This window comes from Pollachius pollachius, assembly GCF_949987615.1.
Source record: "Pollachius pollachius genome assembly, chromosome: 3".
In the NCBI taxonomy this organism is placed as follows: Eukaryota; Metazoa; Chordata; class Actinopteri; order Gadiformes; family Gadidae; genus Pollachius; species Pollachius pollachius.
Genome location: NC_136936.1, coordinates 8412150 through 8429649, shown reverse-complemented (window position 1 = coordinate 8429649; position 17500 = coordinate 8412150). Strand labels below are relative to the sequence as shown.

The following is a 17500-nucleotide window of genomic DNA, read 5'->3' as shown; positions in this document are numbered from 1 at the left end:
CAGGTCAATACAACAATAACCAGGGACACGCAAACATTTAACTGCTAAAGAAATTACCCTTAATGTTGAAGTTGAAGTTCAAATTCTTTATTTAGTCAAATGCACAACAAACATGCAGCATTTAGCAGTCACTGATGGCAATGAAATTCAAGTTTTTCAAGTGCAAGCTCTCCTCGACAGTGCAGGTACTAAGTAGTCAAATAAATACAATAGAATACTGTGCATCTAAATTATTGTGTGTACGTTTGGGAGATTGGGGGGGGGGGGGTCATTGGGATTATCACAGTCCAGAGTTCAATAGTCTTGTGCCTATTATTCTTTAATATTATATATATATATATTGTAATTTAAGAAGTTGAAGCTATGAAGGCTGAGCGCACTAATAATCAGGATCTTGTCATTTTGAAATGTCTAAATCTGGATCAGGGTGATCCTATCCTACACTTTAGTGAAATACTAAAACACAGTTTGATTAGTCGATCTGAACCTCGATCTATGAACCCAAATATGATTGATTCATGGAGGTTTAAATTCTCAGGCCCAGATTACATCTAGCAGTTGATGACATGATACAATCTGCTTTCACCCGAATTAACTATTTACAGGACTTAATCAGATTAATTTTTGATCAAATCCTATTTGAAGCCTACCTGCTATATTTTTTACAAAGTATGATATTAAGGAGTTACAGCATTATAGCATTGTGGGGAATGGCAGATATGAAACAACTAATATACACTGCAAGTGTGTTTATATTGTAGGTTTTTTATGATGGGGTTTTCTCATAAAACGGACCTCTGATAGCTACTGCCCTCTGCTGGCCACTGTTAGTAACAGGCGGCTAAAGGTGATCAGGAATACAGCCGGGGGGAAAACATTACCACGCTCCCCTCCGCCCGACCAGCTAAGAAACCCCCAGGTGACACAGAGATTTAGAGAGGTCCATTTTTATTGAAGAGAATATTCAGAGGTCAGTACAACGATAATAAGGGACACAAACATTTAATGATTTGTCTGTTTGAAGCATTAGAAAAAAAATCACATTTAAATGTGTTTATGAGATTAATTTCAAAATTATTGTTCAAACGTGAGAATATCGTTTATATGAATCAGAGTGGTGTCCACAACACTGACAAATCATTTACATTCATATTGTTCATTGAGAAAAAAAAAAAACAGATTAAGATTCTATTAAAAGCAATGAGAAACAGTTTTAAAAGAGCATTTCACAACATCCTTCAGGTCTGTAGCCCATAGAAGCTAGGGCTGATTAACCGATAAAAGAAATTCAGATAAAAAAATAAAAAAAGGTTCCTTCTTAAGCGTTTGTTTGCAGAAATATTATTCTATTTCACAGAATAATAAATTAAAGTTTATCTCTGGCTCGTTCTACACGGGCATGCCCGCAAGCTAGGGTTAGAGGTCATAACAAGATCGCGTTAACAGCTTTCATTTCTAAATAGTACCTGAGAAACACACGTGGGCTTAGAGTTCAAGCCCATTTAAAGCAGAACAAGTGCCTCCATGACAGGTCTAGAGGAAGAACACACATCAGGCTTACATTGACAAAAGTGGAAGGTGGATCCATCCTGTTTCAGAGTAGTGGTAGTTCTAGTGGGAGTAGCAGTAGTATGTTGGCAGTTTCACACAAATGAAGAAAAACTCTGAACTCATTGAGATCATTTCTATCACCGGAGCCCAGGAGACCATCTGAGCTCAGGGCCGAGCGTGAAGCCAGGCCCTGGCATTACACCTTGCCCGTCCTGGGGCTCTCTGGGATGGACAGAGACTCCAGGGATGAGTGCTCTCCCTGCTGGGGCAGCAGCTCCTCCTTGTCGCTGTGGAGGGAGTCCAGATCAGGTCAGTACAAAGTTCTGTCGGCTCCTTTCGGTACGGGTTCAGGGTAAGTGGCGTGTGTTTGAGGTGCTGCGTGCGTTTGAGGCGCTGCGTGTGATTGGGTGACTGACCTGATTGTGGTGCTTCGGCGTATGACTTTGTTGCGGTGGAGGGTGATCATGACCAGACCGGTCAGAACCAGAACAGAGATCACCGCCAGGGTACCAACGAGGAAGAATGCTGGAGGACCATGCAGAAAGACAGAGAAGGTCAAATATTGTGGTAGATATGATATTAGGGTATATTCAGGTTAATTTTTTGTATCATTATGCCCTTGTGATGTATAGCTGTATTCTTCCTGTATAGTTAAGAATTTGACTTTTCTTTTACAATAAAAAACATACATACATACATACATACATACATACATACATACATACATACATACATACATACATACATACATACATACACTAGAGTAGATATCAGGATAGACATCAGGGTATATATGCACTAGGGTACACATCTGGGTATATCTATACTAGGGTACAAAACAGAGTATATATATATATATATATATACACATCCAGGGTACACATCAGGGTATTTGCCACCTGGAGAGCGGTCTCTTCCTCCAACGTTCCCCTGGGCATCCTGACCTGTGTGACCTGTGAACCAGAGAGAGGTCAGAGTTAACAGTTCATCGGGGCCGGGTCGACACTAGGGGTCAGAGGTTAAGGGGGTTCGAGGCCATCAGAGGTCAAGGGTTAAAGGTCATGGGTACCTCGCCCGTCACACTTGGACATGCAGTCATCCAGTGTCTCGTAGCGGTTCTTGTTGCCCTTGCAACCTCCGTAGATGAAGGAGTGGCAAGAGCCGGTGCTCGGCTGGTAGAAGAAGCGAGGGAAGGCTGCGCGACACGGACCCGGCTCAGGGCCCTTAAGGCAGTGGTCTAGAGGTCAGAGGTCAGAGGTCAAGGTTAGCCCTGATATTGATACATTATGCTCAGTGCCCTCACCATCCTCTGTCGCTCCTGGCTTACCTTTGCTGTCCTGGGGTTCCATTGGAATCATTTTGCCTTTGGATTTTTTGGGAGACGGCAACACAGTGACTATTATGGGATGAGAGAGCACAGGACACTTACTATACATACCACAACACATCCCTTTACAGAGACACACAGACAAAGAGACAAATAGACAGAGAGCCCAAGACAGAGAGACTTGTGTTTGTGAGAGTGAGTGAGACCCAGAGAGGTAGTGAGGTAGGTTCTACCTGTGCAGGCGTCCATGCAATTCTCCTGGCTGCCGTAGTTGTTCTTGTTGCCCCTGCATCCCCCATAGATGAATGATTGACAGGTGTGTGTGCTGCCGTTGTAGTACCATCTAGGCAGAGCCGCACGGCACGGTCCCACCGCTGGCACCGCCCCACAGCGATCTGGAGGTCAGAGGTCAGGGTTAGGACAGGATATGACCTCATTGTCTGCAGTTATATATATTATTATATTCATAACTATCTCTCTATATACAGTGGGGCAAAAAAGTTTTTAGTCAGCCATCAATTGTGCAAGTTCTCCCACTTAAAAAGACGAGAGAGTCCTGTAATTTTCATAATAGGTAAACCTCAGCTATGAGAGACAAAATGAAAAAAAAAAAACAGAAAATCACATTGTCTGATTTTTTAAGAATTTATTTGCAAATTATGGTGGAAAATAAGTATTTGGTCACCTACAAACCAGCAAGATTTCTGGCTGTCACAGACCTGTAACTTCTTCTTTAAGAGGCTCCTCTGTCCTTCACTTGTTACCTGTATTAATGGCACCTGTTTGAACTCCTTAGTATAGTAGTATAGTATATACTTCAGTATAAAAGACACCTGTCCACAACCTCAAACAGTCACACTCCAAACTCCACTATGGCCAAGACCAAAGAGCTGTCAAAGGACACCAGAAACACAATTGTAGACCTGCACCAGGCTGGGAAGTCTGAATCTGCAATAGGTAAGCAGCTTGGTGTGAAGAAATCAACTGTGGGAGCAATTATTAGGAAATGGAATACATACAAGACCACTGATAATCTCCCTCGATCTGGGGCTCCACGCAAGATCTCACCCTGTGGGGTCAAAATGATCACAAGAACGGTGAACAAAAATCCCAGAACCACACGGGGGGACCTAGTGAATGACCTCCAGAGAGCTGGGACCAAAGTAACAAAGGCTACCATCACTAACACACTACGCCGCCAGGGACTCAAATCCTGCAGTGCCAGACGTGTGCCCCTGCTAAAGCCAGTGCATGTCCGGGCCCGTTTGAAGTTTGCTAGAGAGCATTTGGATGATCCACGACAGGATTGGGAGAATGTCATACGGTCAGATGAAACCAAAACAGAACTTTTTGGTAAAAACTCAACTCGTCGTGTTTGGAGGAGAAAGAATGCTGAGTTGCATCCAAAGAACACCATACCTACAGTGAAGCATGGGGGTGGAAACATCATGCTTTGGGGCTGTTTTTCTGCCAAGGGACCAGGACGTCTGATCCGTGTGACGGAAAGAATGAATGGGGCCATGTATCGTGAGATTTTGAGTGAAAACCTCCTTCCATCAGCAAGGGCACTGAAGATGAAACGTGGCTGGGTCTTTCAGCATGACAATGACCCCAAACACACCGCCCGGGCAACGAAGGAGTGGCTTCGTAAGAAGCATTTCAAGGTCCTGGAGTGGCCTAGCCAGTCTCCAGATCTCAACCCCATAGAAAATCTTTGGAGGGAGTTGAAAGTCTGTGTTGCCCAGCGAAGGCCCAAAAACATCACTGCTCTAGAGGAGATCTGCATGGAGGAATGGGCCAAAATACCAGCAGCAGTGTGTGAAAACCTTGTAAAGACTTACAGAAAACGTTTGACCTCTGTCATTGCCAACAAAGGGCATGTAACAAAGTATTGAGATGACCTTTTGTTATTGACCAAATACTTATTTTCCACCATAATTTGCAAATAAATTCTTTAAAAATCAGACAATGTGATTTTCTAGATTTTTTTTTTTCATTTTGTCTCTCATAGCTGAGGTATACCTATGATGAAAATTACAGGCCTCTCTCATCTTTTTAAGTGGGAGAACTTGCACAATTGGTGGCTGACTAAATACTTTTTTGCCCCACTGTATGTATATATAGTAATGAATTCTCTCTCTCTATATATATATATATATATATATATATATGAATTCTCTCTCTATATATATATATATATAGTAATGAATTCTCTCTCTCTCATACTGATGCCAATTTTCTGTTGGTACCTACGTGCAAAATCCTCTTCAGAAATCTCTGGTAGAGGGACATCGGAGGAATGAGGAACTGGAGACAGAGAGAGACAGAGAGACAGCGAGACAGAGAGCGAGAGAGTCACACAGAAAGAAAGACAGAGAGACACAGAGGCAGAGAGAGGGACCGAGATTGAGAGAGTGGAATTTCATCATTGTCTGTTCCGTATACCAGATGCCACTAGAAGGAAGGAATATGTAGATGAGCAAATATGCAGGTGTGGTTCATTTAGATGCGGGACGAGTCTTGTCTAGTCTCCATACAGGTCTGTATGTGTGCGTGTGCATCGTGAGGAGCTGTGATTGGTTATCGTCATGGTAACAGTGTTATGAAGAGATGGGTTACCAGGCTCCTCAGCGGGGGCTGTTGGATATGATCCATGGACGGGACGGGATCGGATGGTCAGCTCTGATCCTGGGACAGGGAGGACATCACCATGGTTACAGCTCACACACATGTGAATGGTGGGGGAGGAGTCATGTAGTGAGTAGGATGGGTGATGCAAGGACTGGGAGGGTTTATGTTAGGAATAGGACCGGGCGTAAAGTGAGTGGGAGGGGTTATGTAATGAGTGGGAGGGGCTTTATAGTGAGTGAGGGGCTTTATAGTGAGTGGGAGTGGTTATGTAATGAGTGGGAGGGGCTTTATAGTGAGTGAGGGGCTTTATAGTGAGTGGGAGTGGTTATGTGAAGAGTGGGAGGGGCTTTATAGTGAGTGAGGGGCTTTATAGTGAGTGGGAGTGGTTATGTAATGAGTGGGAGGGGCTTTATAGTGAGTGAGGGGCTTTATAGTGAGTGGGAGTGGTTATGTGAAGAGTGTGAAGTTAATGTGTGTTTTTGTAGACCTACATCTACTCTTCTTGATGTAGACCGTATTCTTGTGAACAAAACATTCAATAATCACCTTTATTGATTTGATATGGACAGACATTAAGTTCACATTGAACACAGTCGTAGCAGGCGGAGACACTGATCCATTACTGATCCATTACATTGTGAGGACTAAATGGAGACAGATCGATCCAAGTGACAACAATGGTAAGTCTACAGTGCATTCCTGAATTGAACATGGATTTAACCCCCCCGATATAGCCTAGGTCCACATAGTGTAGTGCACAGCGCGAACAATAGAGCATTCATTAATAGACTGGTGTGGTCTGACTGGTTTTCGTTGACTGGGTGAAGAAGGTGAATAATTCCTGGCTGCGAGAACTAAGAGGAGGAGTTCATTTGACTTCCAAAACGCCATCCAAAAAACAGTGTATTTTAGGCCATTGTAGAGTTGTGGAAATTCTTTCATTTTGACCCATTTGGCCTTTTATATGTGCGCATTTGAGTGCTAGTCTGTGCGTGTTTATGTGTGCTGCTGTTTGTGTGCGGGTGAATGTGTGTTGTATATGATCATGCGTTTGTTGACTAAACCGGTCAGACAACATGTAGAACCCACACCCGACCCTAACCCCCGTGCAAACCTTACTCACAGAAACCAACCCTCACCCAGCATTTACCCTGACACAACCATAATCCTCAGGCAACACCTGCATCTGAATGTTCTGGTCCCATACCACAACAAACATTTTCCTTAACAACATTCCTTCTCTCCCTTAGCGACATGCAAATTTCTCTCTCTGCATAGGCAGAGAGATCTATATCCCTCTCCACCCACACCCACACACACGTCGCTCTATGGCTCATTGGACTTAAAGGGTAATTAAAGGGACGAGTTGAACGTTTGTTTTGGAGCACAAAAAACGCTTTCTTCATTTGGCTGTTTTTAGCCGATAGGTAGATTGAAGAACACAGAGATTGTGACATCCGTCAACAACAAGCAAGCTCTGTGTTCGCCAATTTACTTATCGAGTCTTAAAAACAAAATGGCGTCGACGGGTGATCTACTGATGGTATTGTGTGAATAAAATGTCATTTTTAATAAACAATCTGTACACTTACAAAGTTCTCAATGCCTCGTTTTATATGTTAAGACCCTTATTATACTACCAAAGAAGTCTCGGGCTACTTTTAGCCTTTTAAGTGGTTTAAAATAGCGATTTAGCTTTTACCATAACCAGTGCCCCCATCGTTCCAAGTTTATTGCGTTTTGATAGAATCGGCTAAAAACAGCCAAATGAAGAAAGCGTCTATATGCTCCAAAACAAACCTTTCAACTCGTTATCATACAAAACATATCCCAAATCCATTTTACACCGGAATTACCCTTTAAACCTACAACCCCTAAAATGTTTCGAGTAGCTAAGCTAACAGCGAAGAGTAGGCAAACCCAATTCAGACTGAAGGAGTTGACGGTAGCATTCACAGAGCTACTGTTGCTTTAGCTACTGCGACGTGTGTGTTAGCATACCATCTGATATAGCCACGTTGGGCTTGTTTCTACAACATCATAACGCCTGCAGAATCGGTTTGTGTGTTACCTTTGACCCCCGCACAAGCATTCTCACACTCCTGCACACTCTTGAAGTTGTTTCCGTTGCCTTCACAGCCTCCGTAGATGAATTTCAGACAGCTCTGGGTGGTCACATCGTAGTAGAACCGTGGGAAGGCGGCCTTGCAGGAACCCACCGTCATAGGCCCCCTGCACTGATCTGAGAGAGAGAGAGAGAGAGAGAAAGAGTGACTACAGATAAACACTAGGGCTGGGTATCATGGCCAATTTCCTAAATCGATTCGATTCATAAGGTTCTGAATCGATTAATCACGATTCAATTCGATTCAATCTGCTCTTAAATAATGAAAATGGCTCAACTGTTGTACAAAATAGAAATGTAATTTATTTTTTCTCTTCATCTTAAACAACAGGTTTTAAGTACAAACTTGAAAATTGGACAGTTTAAACTTGAGCTGTACACAAAAGTGTCTCAAGTCTTAAAAGTGCAATTTTGAAATTAGATAGGAATTGCAAGAGAAAGTGTACTTGAACTACAACATTCCATGACTGCAAATTGCATTAAGGCATTGTTTATTAAAGGGCAAAAATAATAATAATGGCAACAAAACTATAAGAAAAAAAAGAAAAAATAGATCTCATGCCCTATGAATCGATATTGTAAGCCCTAACAAAACACACTTCCAAATCTGCTAGGAGAAAGACAACTTAGAACCAATCTTCATTGGCCCCCTGCAGTAATTAATTTATATTTAATTATAACTTGCCTACGCCTGCTATCTGTGAACAACCTCATTCAGGGGGACTCATTGTGGAAGAACGTGGGTAGGTTGAAGTCAAGCCGGGATGCTGCATCTCACACGGTAACCAGTTCATGAAGTGGTGTTAGATCTAAACATCTACAAGATAATCTCTGTAAACAAATTCTGTGTTCACTTAACTTATGTAGTGGACACTAAATAGTACACTATTGACCCGTGTTAGATATTGCTCCTTGACAGTTCATTTGTATAAAGAACCAGTGTGTGCCTGAAAGTCTCTATGGAGGAAGTGAATGACATAGAAAACCCCTTTGCATCATGGGATGTGTGCAAATAAGTGCCTATCAGTTGTATAGTAAGGTGCACTTAGAGTATTGACTAGTGACTATGTGGGGGACTAGAATTGTACACCCAAATGTCAGACAGCACTATAAAATGGTGATGCCCTAAGAAGAGCATTACGTTGGGAAGAGGTCAGAGGTCAAACCAGGATGTTAGATCTACATCGTTTCTTGAAAAAATGACATGTTTCCGTTGGGTTCTTGTAGAGTAAACTAACAGGAAGTTGGTGACCGATACTTCTTGTTAAATGTGCTCATCTAATTGGGCGGGAGTGGGAGGAGCCTTGTCTAGTCTCCATGCAGGTCTGTGTGTGTGTGTGTGTGTGTGTGTGTGTGTGTGTGTGTGTGTGTGTGTGTGTGTGTGTGTGTGTGTGTGTGTGTGTGTGTGTGTGTGTGTGTGTGTGCGCATCTTGAGGCGCTGTGATTGGTTATCGTCACGGTAACAGCATCATGAAGAGATGAGATGGGTTACCAGGATTCTTAGCGGGTGACGGTGATGGAGATGGAGCGAGGAAGGAGCGGGATCGGGGGGCCGGCTCAACCACTGGTCCTGGGACAGGGAGGACATCACCATGGTTACAGCTCACACACATACGGATGGTGTGGGAGGAGTCAGGTAGTGGGTAGGTTGGGTAATGCAAGGACTGGGAGGGTTTATGTTAGGAATAGGACAGGGCGTAAAGTGAGTGGGAGGTTTTTATGTAATGAGGGGGAGGGTCTTTATAGTGATTGGGTGGAGTGAAGTTAAGAGTGTGAAGTTAATGTGTGTTTTTGTAGACCTACATCTTCTCTTCTTGATGTAGACCGTATTCTTGTGAACAAAACATACAACAATCATCTTTATTGATTTGATGTGGTAAATTAACATTGCCTATTATTGAAACAGCCACACGACAGACATTAAGTTCACATTGAACAGTCGTAGCAGGCGGAGACACTGATCCATACGTTACTTTGTGAGGACTAAATGGAGACAGATCGATCCAAGTGACAACAATGGTAAGTCTACAGTGCATTCCTGAATTGAACATGGATTTAACCCCCCGATATAGCCTAGGTCCACATAGTGTAATGCACAGTGCGAACGATAGAGCATTCATTAATAGACTGGTGTGGTCTGACTTTGGTTTTCGTTGGCTGGGTGAAGAAGGTGCATAATTCCTGGCTGCGAGAACTAAGAGGAGTTCATTTGACTTCCAAAACGCCATCCAAAACAGTTTATTTTAGGCTGTTGTAGAGTTGTGGAACTTCATTAATTTTGACCCATTTGGCCTTTTATATGTGCGTAAGGGAGTGCAAGTCTGTGTGTGTGTTTATGTGTGCTGCTGTTTGTGTGCGGGTGATCATGCGTTTGTTGGCTAAACTGGTCAGACTCATGCAAACCGTACTCACAGAAACATACCCAAACCAGCCTTTACCCTGATACAACCCTAATCCTCAGCAACACCTGCATCTGAATGTTCTGCATAGGCAGAGATCTATAACCACACACACACACGCGCGATGGAGCAGGTCAAGGTTAGCTCCGGTTAGCATAAAGTCGAAGTCAGGCAACAGGTAGGAGTAAACACCGGTACTTTTATTATATAACTGGGACATATTACGCCAGGTCTCAACGGCACTATTTCAAATCAAATATACACACTTTTAAATACATAGTTCCAAGATCCCTGCCTACACAGACTCGTTACAAACTAAAATATAAATATAGGAAGGGAGACTAAACTGATAGATGGCAGTTACTTGTAGTACAGCTGAAGAGCACTAGTGATGGGTCGTTCGCGACCAAATCAGTTTGAATGAACAAATCTTTAGCAAGAACGAACTGAACTGATTCTTCTCTCTCGTTCGTCTCAGCCTCGACTCCTCCCAGACCCACTAGTCGCTGACTCGTTGTTCGTTCACTGACTGAGTGGTGAAGGGGGAAGAGGCTTAATGAGCGAGTGTACGATAATACGATTAAACATCAGTGAAATGGTAAATGCATGCTGTCTCTGTACTTTCTGTGTCATGCCAGATTAATCAAATATTTGAATGTCTCGTAAATCTGGCTTGTTCTTTCATGGTTCGTTCTCCACCCAGCACCCCCACCATCAATGCTAAATTAAGTCTATTATCTTGCTGATATGTTAAACATCCAATAATCAACTACACCCCCCCCCGTCCGGCTGCGTTTGGTTAAAGTTGTAATGTTGATTGATGAACGACTTCCACGATCGTTTGAGAATGAGAACGAGGGAGGAGCTGAGTCCGACTGACTCAGCTGAGAACCGTGCATTCCATGATTCGATTTACCGCTACCGGAAACTCGACTGAACGAACGAACGATTCTGAATGACTCTTCTTGGCAAACTGACCGACTCAAACTGAATCAAGGAAAAGAATCATTGAATCCATCACTAAGAAACACGCGCACTTCTTCAGACTCAACGTTATCACACACACACACACACACACACACACGACATGTTAGGGGTTGTAGGTTTGAGTAGCTAAGCTAACAGTGAACCGTAGAAACCCAATTCGGACTCATGAAGGAGTTGACGGCAGCATGCACAGAGCTACTGTTGCTTTAGCTACTGCGACTTGTGTGTTAGCATACCATCCGATATAGCCACGTTGGGCTTGTTTCTATAACATTATAACTCCTCCAGAATCGGTGTGTGTGTTACCTTTGACCCCCGCACAAGCATTCTCACACTCCTGCACACTCTCGAAGTTGTTTCCGTTGCCTTCACAGCCTCCGTAGACGAATTTCAGACAGCTCTGGGTGGTCACATCGTAGTAGAACCGTGGGAAGGCGGCCTTGCAGGAACCCACCGTCATAGGCCCCCTGCACTGATCTGAGAGAGAGAGAGAGAAAGAGTGACTACAGATACAAATACAGTTCCAAATCTGCGAGGAGAAAGACAACGTTGAACCAATCTTCACTGGCCTCCTGCAGAGACAACATCCCTGTAACATCACATTCCTACGCCTGCTCTCTTCGAACAACCTCATTCAGGGGGACGTTTGGCTAGCCCCTGGGAGGACAGAACGGTCAGACGGTGTCCTGGATGGAGCTGGGTTAGGGTTAGGTTGGTGGAGTTCATGAAGTGTTAGATCTAAACATCATCAAGATAATCTCTGTAAACAAAGTCTGTGTTCACTTAACTTATGTAGTGGACACTAAATAGTACACTATTGACCCGTGTTAGATATTGCTCCTTGACAGTTAATTTGTATAAAGAACCAGTGTGTGCCTGAAAGTCTCTATGGAGGAAGTAGATGACATAGAAAACCCCTTTGCATCATGGGATATGAGCAAATAAGTGCATAGTATGGTACAATGAGAGTATTGAGTAGTGACTATGTGGGGGACTAGAATTGTACACCCAAATTTCAAACAGCACTATAAAATGGTGATGCCCTAAGAAGAGCGTTATGTTTGGAAGAGGTCAAACCAGAATATAAGATCTACATTGTTTCTTGAAAAAATTACATGTTTCCGTTGGGTTCTTGTAGATTGAACCAAGAGGAAGTTGTTGACCAATACTTCTTATTAAATGTGCTCATCTAATGGTGCAACTACACAGATGTCACCGTTGCTTATCAGAACGCTTAATTCAACTTAACCATCATAACACCTTGACTTAACCGTCTTTAACCGAATACCTAAACTAACCATCTCTAACCTAACATCGACCCTGACCATTTAATAATACCTAAACTAATAATCTCTAATGAATACGTAAACGAACCATCTCTAACCTAATACCTACACTAACCACGTCTAACCTAAAACCTGAAATAACCTCCTCTAACCCAACATCTAAACTAACCATCTCTAACCCAATGCATTAGTACTAGGAGTTACCTAACCGGATGGTCCACATCTTCCTCAAACTATGCAGCACAACGAATGAAAGCTGAGATGCAAGGAGTGGCGGGGCGTGGAGGACATAGCTTGTGTGCACAATGCAACTATCCCCAACCCTCAAACACAACGCTGAATGCTTTCCACTGAGACCAGAAAGACTACTTACACAACTTTAAGATAACAGCTGCTAGTAACACAGAGCCAATCAATCATCCTAATCGTGTACATTGTCCAAAAGCAATGGTGACGCAGCAGGCATTTTGTCTCTTTAACCTAGACTAGACTAAACCCAACCTTGTACCTGTACTAATCCACCCTACTGGTATTACCTAAGTCTCTAGTATTAACCTACACTAGTATGAATAACCTCTAACTGGTACTTACCAGTGGCGTCATTAGGCTGTTTCATTCGGGGCTAAAGCCCCGGATATTATTTAATTAGCCCCAAATCATTTTTTTTTTGCTTGCTTGCTTTACACTATAAACAAACATGGGGATTCCAGGGGCATCTCAAAATAAAATAGCTTAGTCCTTCTAGATAGACCTTCAAGGCAAGATAATAAACGGTTCAAAAACATAACCAGACTGTTTACCACCTCAAGTGAATAAACCTATCCTATCCCCAGTCATATATATAAATGTATAGGTAAGGTCTGTCCCACTTGTATTCATTTTACTCTGAAATAACTTGAATGGAACTTTAGATGTCTGGGGATAAGCAGCACAGCAGCCAGGTAGCTATTTAAAGCTATAATAAACTGCGTATTTCGTGTGTTTAGGTAAAGCATTATGAAATGTGCATGCGCAATAAAGCATACAAAATAAATTGCCTTTCCCTCTGGGCTAAGCCCAGGATATTTCAAAAACCTAGAAACGCCCCTGGTACTTACCATACCACCACTAACCAACACTGTACCAGGACTGACCAAACATATACCAGTATTAACAAACCTCTCCGGTATTAACTTACCAGCATTGGTGGAATTCCCCTCGCTCAGAGCCCGTGCGTCGGGTGACAGTGGAAGGGGTTCGGTGGAGTTCTGCGGCTCCGTCTCCACCTGTGTCTTCTTGCGGTAGACCTTGAATTGTGTGCTGGGCTGGAGGAGACACACGTCCCGGCCGTCCTGCATGCAGCTGACCAGCTGGCACTCCGGGGTTCCGTCCGCCGGGGTGCCAATCATAGCGAGCTGGCAGGCGGTCTCGGCGCAGCACGCCATCTGGCAGTGTTCCATGTCATGCACGTCGCGGAGCACCGATAGTTTGCGTGCCCCGGCGTCCAGGGAACGGGGGTCGAGACCCTGCTCCGCGTCCATTTTCCAGTCCCATTCGCACACGGCACTGCTGGAGGTCTGGAAAACAGCATTTAAGAGAAGAATTACCACCCAAACTCCTGGGAGACCCATTGGCTTGGTCATTCCTTTCAGCGTTTGAATACTTTGTTGTTTTAAGACGCGGTCTTCAAATAACTGTTAATGCTCTAGTTCTACTTCTAGTAAGAAACACTTCCTTGTTTGGGGACCTTTTGTTGTCTTATGAAAAAACACCTCACCGGAACTCTCAAGGTGAGCTCTGGCCCCTCCCACACGCACTTGCGCACGCGCGCGCGCACACAAACACACACACGCGCAAATAGTAAAATGCCTAAGTGATGTGGACTAATATTTGTTTGGCCTCTACAGGTGTTCTACACGCAGTTCATCGGACAAACCGCTAGATGGGGACCGAGTGCATATTCTATCACCTGCATCCATCATATCAGACTAGTAGGCCTATATCATGTTCGCACATTGGGCCATAGAAGGTTCAGATGATAAGCCTATAGTAAATAGCCGTTTATTTCTCTACTTTGATTTTCTGTATTTTATACTAACTATTTCTCTCTCTCTCTCTCTCTCTCTCTCTCTCTCCCTCTCTCGCTCTCTCTCTTACAATTTAAAATAACTGTTACGTATAATTAAATATAGAAATGTGTAAACAGAGCTCTCTAACGTTGCACTCAAATACGTTAATAAGAGTATGTAAAATTAACTACAATATACAATCAGCCAAATAGTGCTTTTGCTGTTAAAACAAAAAAAAGAATAAAAAAGAAATATATATAAAAACAAGTAGAGATAACTTGAGGTCAAATGAAAAATGTGTGTGTAGAGGGGATGGCTTATGTCATACCTGTTTTATACGCAACCCCTTTTAACAGAACCCCCCTTCCCACACACACTCAATCAGAGACATACACACACACACGCACACACACACACACACACACACACACACACACACACACACACACACACACACAAACATGAATTTGGTTTTGTTTGTTTTCAGTTATTCTGGACCATGATGCGAACCGATGCTAGCCGATGTTCTGTTGTGCCATAGGAGGAAGTGATGTCAGATGGAGGGGAACATGGCAAAACTCTTCGACCTAAAGACGAAGCGTAGACACATAGTTACCGGTCTTACTGTCTGTCCGTCTATCTGTCTGGCTGTCTATCTGTCTGCCTCTCTGTCGTCCTCTCTCTCTGTAACGCTGTCCGGCTACTTCTCTGTCAGTCCTTCTGTCTGTCTATTTGTCTACATTCCTGTCTACCTGTCTGTCTATCTGTCTGTCTTTCTGTGTCTACCTGTCTGTATCTCTCTCTACAAATCATCCTCCGCCAACTTCCACCCTCTCTCTCTGTCTTAATGTGTTGTCTATTGTTGTGGTGTTGTTTATTTTAGTGTTATAGATGGATTTTTTTTGTGGCCACTTATTACCAAGTTACCATAATGACCAAGTAAACACAGTGACGAATATGTTCACCTCTTAACCTGGTTGCTCTGCGTTATCTGGACTCTCTCTCTCTCTCTCACTCTCTCTCTCTCTCTCTCTCTCTCTCTCTCTCTCTTTCAATTAAATTAAATTAAATTTAAAAAAGCTTAGTTGACACGAGAAACAAATGTTAACATTGCCAAAGCAGATGAAAAATTTGGAGGCATAAAAATATAAAACATTAAATACTTAATATATATACATATCAATTAGTAGAATATTCAAAACTAATTGTGGAAAACTAAGAGTGTATAAAGAAGTTCAGTATCTCCTACAAACAGATAAATGAAAGGCATTTACAATGTGGAAGAAATAGTGCAGTTTAACAAAGGTGTGCTAGCGGTTAAAGTCCAGTGGGATGAGTCTGTTTATGGGGATTAAGGTTTGTCTTTCATCTGTTGTTGCTGTTGATATTGCACATTGTTGGTTTTCTCCCAATAGTAGGAGTTAGTAGTAGTAGTAGTTATTGTAGTTTGTTAGCAGCTGGAGTGTTTTAGTGTTGAAGTCCTTGCATGTCTGTGGAATCTGTTGGAATTGTGTGTTTCTGATGTCTTGGCATGACTGGGAGGGAGTTAGGAAGTGCAGCTCAGTTTTCAGTTGGCTTTGTGTGCAGTGGGAGAACAGTCTGTCTTCTCTTGTGAGCCAGCTCTGTCTGTGGCATCCCTTCTCGATGGCCAGGCTGTGTTACTGTTCACGGTGGTCAGGTATTCTGCAACGGTGTATTCTCTGTTTAGGGAGAAGTAGCATGCCAATTTACTCAGATTTTTGGTAAATCCTTTCCAATGCGCCATCGCGTTTCCTATTGTTTTCTTATAGTTTGGTTTGGCCTGATGTCTTGGTTGTTGTGGACCGAGTCCCAGGACAAGCTGGCTAAGAGTAATCTTTTCTGGATGTTACTCTCTGTGGGTGAGGGCCTTGTTGTGGAGTGTGTTGCTGTCACCCCACTTATTGTGGTAATACAATTTTAGTGCTCTCCTCTGTATTTTAATAATGATTGGATATTGTCCTTATTCTGCTCTGCATGCATCATTTTGTGTTTTTCTTTAGACTCTTATGATAGATTTGTAGAATTTTGCATGTAGAGATTCAATTTGATGTTTGTCCCCTTTTCTAAATTCTTGGTTAGTGAGTGGACCCCAGGCCTGACAGCCATAGAGCACAGTGGGTTTCCTGTGGTGTTCATGTTGGTTTGCTCTCTCTTTGAATATCTATTTATTTCTCTCTATCCTCTCTCTCCCTCTCTCTCTCTCTCTCTCTCCCTCTCTCTCTCTCTCTCTCTCTCTCTCTCCCTGTATCATTCTCTCTTTCCCTCCCCCACCTCCTGTAACACCTCATTACACACAAACACAAAAAACACACAAACACACAAACACACACAGGGGTATTGTGTCATCAATAGACATTTGTCTAATGTATCATTGTCGTCGTTTAATCCCCGATCATGTGACGCTAGAGCTCATCTGTCCCCTAGACTTCCTGAAAGAAAGAGAACTATGACTAATGTCGGTAGGATCAGACAGACAGGTGTGACTGGATCGTCAATAAACGGAGGAGATAGACTGGTCCGACTGGATTCTTGATTTCCATAGTCAAAATGGTTCAGGGAATCTGCTGTATTCTACTCGGTACATAAATTAAAATAAAATGCAAAAAGGAGATACAATTTTCAATCAGAAATGCATCCAATGAAAATGTCTCTATGGTAAAAAAGTGTCAGAATAAGAACAGTTTTCTCCTCGCTCAAGGACTGTGTCTGTAGTGGAGTCCTTCCCCTCCTTATGTTACTCCTGGTCGTCTTGCTGCTCCCTCTTCCCTACCCTAACCCTTACTTTTAACGATAAAGTATAATTAAGTATAATATAAATTAAGTTGAAGTGAAGGTTGTACTCCAGCTGCCCACTAAGGGGCAGCAGAGGACATCCGCGTTAGAGCAGCTCTTCAAAAGCAGGAGGAAGTTATGATCTGTAAAACTTATGTTTATGTTAACACTCTAAAAACTCTTCAGTCTGCACATAGAACCAGTTCTACTAGATCAGGTCAGGGTTATCCCTACAGAGGGATGTGTGTGTGTGTGTGTGTGTGTGTGTGTGTGTGTGTGTGTGTGTGTGTGTGTGTGTGTGTGTGTGTGTGTGTGTGTGTGTGTGTGTTTGTGTGTGTATACTATCAACATGT

The 17500-nt window shown here is 42.9% G+C and overlaps 1 protein-coding gene across 1 annotated transcript; it reads right to left on the bottom strand.

Moving 5' to 3' along the window:
- Positions 1-931: 931 nt before the first annotated feature.
- On the bottom strand, positions 932-14032 carry spint2 (serine peptidase inhibitor, Kunitz type, 2). Its single transcript, XM_079733169.1, has 12 exons — positions 13484-14032; positions 11327-11497; positions 9127-9204; positions 7581-7751; positions 5498-5566; positions 5132-5185; positions 3112-3273; positions 2879-2947; positions 2621-2788; positions 2451-2504; positions 1968-2076; positions 932-1838 (listed from the first exon to the last, which is right to left on the bottom strand). Exons 1-12 carry the CDS (start codon positions 13926-13928, stop codon positions 1748-1750), a joined length of 1641 nt encoding a protein of 546 aa, XP_079589295.1. The 5' UTR covers positions 13929-14032; the 3' UTR covers positions 932-1747.
- Positions 14033-17500: the final 3468 nt, after the last annotated feature.

What these genes read in the sequence shown, in the direction of transcription:
- spint2 (XM_079733169.1), bottom strand. Translation starts at nt 13,928, where the DNA reads ATGACCAAGCCAATGGGTCTCCCAGGAGTTTGGGTGGTAATTCTTCTC. An exon ending in GGGGAATTCCACCAATGCTG is followed by an intron (nt 11,498 to 13,483) that starts GTAAGTTAATAC and finishes TCTCTCTCTCAG; the next exon opens with ATCAGTGCAGGGGGCCTATG. An exon ending in GGAACCCCAGGACAGCAAAG is followed by an intron (nt 2,789 to 2,878) that starts GTAAGCCAGGAG and finishes TCTGACCTCTAG; the next exon opens with ACCACTGCCTTAAGGGCCCT.